General features: G+C 34.9%; 1 protein-coding gene and 1 long non-coding RNA gene across 4 annotated transcripts; both read right to left on the reverse strand.

Annotated features, from left to right (window-relative positions):
• Window positions 1-311: 311 nt before the first annotated feature.
• LOC121530463 lies at window positions 312-1,344 on the reverse strand. Its single transcript, XR_005993965.1, has 2 exons — window positions 1,112-1,344; window positions 312-1,055 (listed from the first exon to the last, which is right to left on the reverse strand). It is a non-coding gene; the product is annotated as an uncharacterized LOC121530463 (long non-coding RNA).
• Window positions 1,345-1,639: 295 nt separating this feature from the next.
• Window positions 1,640-2,917, reverse strand: LOC121530462. 3 transcript variants are annotated; one of them, XM_041819584.1, is made up of 2 exons: window positions 2,771-2,917; window positions 1,640-2,343 (listed from the first exon to the last, which is right to left on the reverse strand). In XM_041819584.1, exon 2 carries the CDS (start codon window positions 2,215-2,217, stop codon window positions 1,696-1,698), a length of 522 nt encoding a protein of 173 aa, XP_041675518.1. In that variant the 5' UTR covers window positions 2,218-2,343; window positions 2,771-2,917; the 3' UTR covers window positions 1,640-1,695. The 3 variants fall into 3 exon arrangements, with proteins under 3 accessions (XP_041675518.1, XP_041675516.1, XP_041675517.1); XM_041819582.1 differs by having other exon boundaries at window positions 1,640-2,716; XM_041819583.1 differs by having other exon boundaries at window positions 1,640-2,716; window positions 2,789-2,861.
• Window positions 2,918-5,566: the final 2,649 nt, after the last annotated feature.

The raw sequence follows: 5,566 nt of genomic DNA on the forward strand, positions 1-5,566 counted from the left end.
CGAATACCGATCCATCAGATAAACCTGGAACTCATTGGATTGCCTTCTATTTTGATAGCCCTAAGTCAGCTGAATTTTTCGATTCATATGGTCAATATCCGCAGAAAAAGGAATTCATAACATTTTTAAGATCAAACGCCCAAGGATATTTTTCTAACACCTGTGGTCATTATTGTATGTTGTTCGGACTTTTTAAATGTAGAAATAAATCACTTAAGTGCTTCCTGAAAAATTTCAAGAAAAACGACTTTACTTATAATGATAAACAAATACTTAAAATGTTTAAGAAAAATTTCAAAAAGTAAATAAAATTTTTTTTATTATTAGTTGAGTTTATTTAATGTTTCTGAGCGATACAATCTCTGGTTTAACTTATAATATTTAAGCATAATATTAAGGGCCTCGTCTTCTAATATCGGCAGCATATGACACTGACATGTGTCTGGTCCAGATGTAGCATCTTCATCACTCCAAGGACAAAGTTTGTAGTGGAATCCAAACTTTGAATGTATTAACTCCTTTTCCGCTAAGTCCTCAAGGGTGGCTTTTAAATATTCAAGCCTCCTGAGGTGTTGCTCGAATAACATGTCTTCAAACTGCATCAAGAAGACTTCAATTTGTTTAGCGTGCATTTTTGTAAGACTTGTAACTTGTTAAGGTTGAACTAAGACTGATTTTGGAATAAGAAATTCAATCTTTTATAAGGGGAATTTCTTATTTACTTCATTTATTTACTTCATTTATTTACTGATAAATTCAATTTGAGCACAGCTATATCTATTGGGATCCTTTCCTTTATATACCATATGAGAAATTCCGTTCTCAGTCAATTTCTTAAATGGTGTCTTAGTAGAAAATTTGTTTACATAACTTTTTGGTAGAAATATCCAAATATCCTCATTTTCCTTATTGGTTAAATAAAGGCATATTTTAGTTCCATAAGGTGTTTTCCTTAATTTACATCCGGTGATCTTATAATCAAACCCAATACATAGATCTTCAATTTTCGTATAACCAATAACAGGTTTTGATTCATTTAGGGTCTCTAAGAAATCCTATAAGGAATAAGTAGATTAGGAAGGATTATATACATAAAGAAATGTTTATATACCATTTTTGATTGGTTAGAGATTGGAGTCGTGGTGTTCTAGTCACTAGTCGTTGAATACTAATTTGTTACATGAATTACATGGTCTTTTATACATGAAGAAATATATCTATTTCACTCTTTCATGTACACACTATATATATGTATATATTATATACAGGTGTACCACAACACAGTTAAAGTATATAATATAAAATTTTTCATTTAAAACTCTTTAAAATAGATGTATTTTTTTAAAAAAAACTCAGTTCAGTTTCACATCAAAATGGGCAAGTTTCATTGTGAGTTATGCTCGGAATCAAAATCTTTTACTACGCGCAACAGTCTAAAAGTTCATACCTTAAAAGTACACAACTTTAGCTATACAAAATCAAAGTCCTTTTATTACTACTGTTATTTCTGTACTGATGTTCGGAAATTTTGGCTGCGAGACGATTTTAATATGCACATGATATTGATGCACGATGCTGAATTAAAAAGTATAAATAAAACGAAAGAGAAATATCTAATAAAGAACAAAAACTTTAAATATTGAATTTATATAACGTGTTTTTATTTCATAATGTTTTAAGACAAATATACAAATATTAGGAATCTAATCTTAAGAGAACATCCATTAAAACACTATCCTGTCCGTCATCCATAAGTTGTTGATATTTTGTCTGCGGTTCATTTTCAATTATCTCATTAAAAATGTGATCATCATTTGGAAACAGGCTAGGCTCAGACTCATTCAAATCAAACGTTTGAGCACACTGCATATTCTTATATTGCTCTTCGCTTTGTTCAAGTAGAATAAGTTTTCTTAGAACTTCCTGGGTATCCTTACCCATAGGAAAGTCTTCAAAGCCTAAAGAATCCAATTCTGATGGAGTGGTTTGAGTTGACGATGAGGGTGGTTCGAATACTTCTCGTAGGTATCGGTCCACGGTGTCTTCATCATCGAGATCCAATGCGCAGTCCGGCTCAGAATCTTCAATAATTTCCACATCGGAGTCCTGGTCATCGATTTCATCTGACCCGATAACTTTAACGTTTATATCGAAAGGTTGGTTAACGAGGGTCTTATCAGCCTCAAAAGAATTATAAAATTCAACAGTAAGATCCATAGTGATGTATTTCTGAGGCCTTTGAGTAACTGATTCTGAGCAATTTGAGTGGTGTCATTTATATAGTCTCTAGACTATGTTCACCTAATGTTACCAATAGGGAGTGCATACAGGTATGTTTTACTCCTAGAACCAATCGTATTGGTTTTGAGTATACATAGGAGCCCCGGACTTCAGTCATATGGTATTGAAGGATAAGGAAGACAAGGATGGCGAACAAATTAACGGATGATGATAATGAGGCCTGAGAGTTCAGTGAAAGTAAATATCGGTGTGTGCGGAAGACTGGTCAGGAAAATGACAAGTGTAGTAAATATTCCATTTAATGGTTTCTACGGACAGCGGGATAGTTCGTGCACAATCTCCGTGTAAGAAAGATTTTCCCTTTCTATGTTCACTTGATAAGAACGATGCCCAAGGGTTCCACGAATGTAAATACAGGTGTGTGGGAAGTAACGGTCAGAACACCGTCAATTGCAATAAATATTTTTTTTTAAGACTTAAAAGGAATCGGAAACGGTCATGCACAATCGTTATGAAATAAACATTTTACCTTTATATATATATTTACTTGTAACCACGTTGTCAGCACTTGCATTCGATCGTGAAGCAATTAAAAATTTCTGGCCTTAAGCTGAAAGTAGCTAGAACATAGGACATAGGCTGATTATAGTACATCAGTTTTACATTTAGCTGACTTGATTTTAAAATTTTAAATACTTGTATGCACTGATACTCGGTATGTATGTGTCGCCTGAGTCAGGTATTCTATAAGATCCTCCCTCCATTGGTTTTCTGGAAGACGTGACCCTTTGCTATCCCTTGGATGAGTCCACCTGAGAACTCACCCCTACCCTCAAGTGTGCGCTCAGGTCTGCTTGTGCGTGGAGGTGCGAACTCACCCCAACCCTCAAGTGTGTGCTGATATCTGCTTGTGCGCGGAGGTGTAAAAATTTATTGTTAAGCGTTTTAATGAAAAGTTGCAGTTTTTAACTTACAATCGTATAAAGCATACCACTGGAAAGGGCTTGAAAAATGCTTTCCAATGACACCAAACACTTTTTTTTTTTTTTTTTTAGTGAGGGCCTATATTGAGACCCCCAATTACCGAAATTTTTGCCTTTTTAGGGTAGTAGTGAGCCAATGGCGTTTCACGGCACAACCATAAAGTGACACAGTTTCTGAATGATAATCAAATCGACATTATGCTACTGACAGATACGCACCTCATAAACATATACAACTTCCAAGTAAGAGGATACACACAGATCATCCAGATGGTAAAGCCCACGGCGGAGCCGGCATCTTAACCAGGGAACGCATCAAGTACCACTTTCATCGAAGTTTTGCAACTAATTATTTGCAAGCCACGTCTATTCCAGTGCAGTCAGGCAACGGATACCTCGCCATAGCCGCTGTCTACTGCCCACCTCGCTTTACATTTCTGAAGGACAATTAATGGACTTTTATAACGTGCTTGGAGATCGTTTTAAAGCCGTAGGAGACTATAATGCCAAACACACGCACTGGGGATCACGCCTTGTGGCTCCCAAAGGAAGGCAATTATACAATGCAATCATAAAACCGAACAACAAATTAGAATACGTTTCCCCTGGCAGCCCCACATACTGGCCAACAGACCCTAGGAAAGACCCGGACCTAATAGACTTTGCGGTGACAAAAAATATTCCACGCAATTTAATAAGCGCCAGAGCACCATTCGCCAGTGCAAATAACTCTCCTTAAAAGCACAAAAAGCAACTGGTTAAAATACAAAAAGTATGTAAGCTCACACATCAAATTAAACCCTCAATTTAACCTCGCAACGGACATCGACGGCTCTACCGATGCTCTTGAAGAAGTAGTCGTGGAGGCAGTCACACGTATTAAAGAGATGCCTCTGCAACTTGCCACAAAGTTGCATTCGGCCACGCCCACTCTAACGCCCACAAACCGCGGAAAACTATGGCGTCTATAATATTATTATGAATGCCTTCGTTTCACCTTGTTTAACTTATTTCTGTTAATATCTATCGATTTATTACAGATTTTTCAAATCGGAACATTATTTCGCTATTTATAAAGAAATTGAGGTTATAAGGCCTCACATGGGCAGTGACGTCACTATAAGCATACTCAACATACTTCCTCCGACAATAGGTGGCGCTTGGGTAAATTCCACTAGCAAAATAAATATTTTAAAATTGTGTAAAACAGTAACGGGTATCTTATAGTCGCGGCACTCGACTATAGCGTTTCCTCTTGTTAGTTCACTATTCCCTAATGTTAATAGTTTATCTAAACTTTTTTTGGTCCGTAAGCCTTGTCCAATATATTTTCCCGACTCAAATGACTGATATTAAAATCATAATTTTTATTATCTGTCTTGTCTTCTATATTTATATCTTCCCTCATTTCATTTTCTTTTGTAGGCATTGATATAGCTTCCGGCTCACTCCCTTTGTGCACATCATCATTATATGTTTCGTCTTTCTTTCCTTTTTCAAAAACATTTGTTTGTGAAAAGAAATCATTATACGAATCACTATCATTCATAGATCGGTAATGAGATATGTTTCGTTTTGTCTTATGTTGTCTCCCATTGGTTTTATGGTACAGATCAACGTCATCTGTCATATCATTCTCATACTTTTCATTTCCGTATAATTCACGTTTAACCTTGGCTCCTACATATCTGTTTTTATTTTCGTTAACAAGTTCATGTAAAGGTTCTGAAATAGGTTTAAATATTTCCTCCAACTCTATAACACTTTGATTCTTTACATGTTTTAGGTCATCAAATTTTCTCTTCAAGGCAGATCTCGCTTTTGTTAACTGAGCTAACACATTCATTATTGAAACCTGCATAAATTTAGATCAAAAATATATATTCTTTATGTAATTACTCTTCAGTTACTCGATCTATACTGTTTACTAGAAACCATAACTTGTAATATTTATATACGCCCCATCCATCCCATGAAATAAAACATTTATTGTTTATATAGATTTTAAAATTGTATTTATTCAACGTAATATAAAATATTGGTTTTTTATTATTTATTTATTTTTTTATAATTTAATTTTCTTATTTCTAAGTATAAATTATTATTCTTTTTATGAATAATAAATTTCCCATCAACCATTTCCTCAATAAATTCCTCCCGAGGATGTGTATACCTTTCCGTGGTGTATAGAAAGTAATCCTCCAACTCTAGAACAAGGTATTTTCCAATCTTCCTGCTTTTAGATTCCGCCTTGAAGATGAGGAACTTTCCATTTTCAGGCATCATTGCCTTTGACAAAATAGATTTCTTATTACATCTATTGAATTCTTGTCTATATTTGA

This window comes from Drosophila eugracilis, unplaced genomic scaffold, assembly GCF_018153835.1.
Source record: "Drosophila eugracilis isolate 14026-0451.02 unplaced genomic scaffold, ASM1815383v1 contig_803, whole genome shotgun sequence".
NCBI lineage: Eukaryota > Metazoa > Arthropoda > Insecta > Diptera > Drosophilidae > Drosophila > Drosophila eugracilis.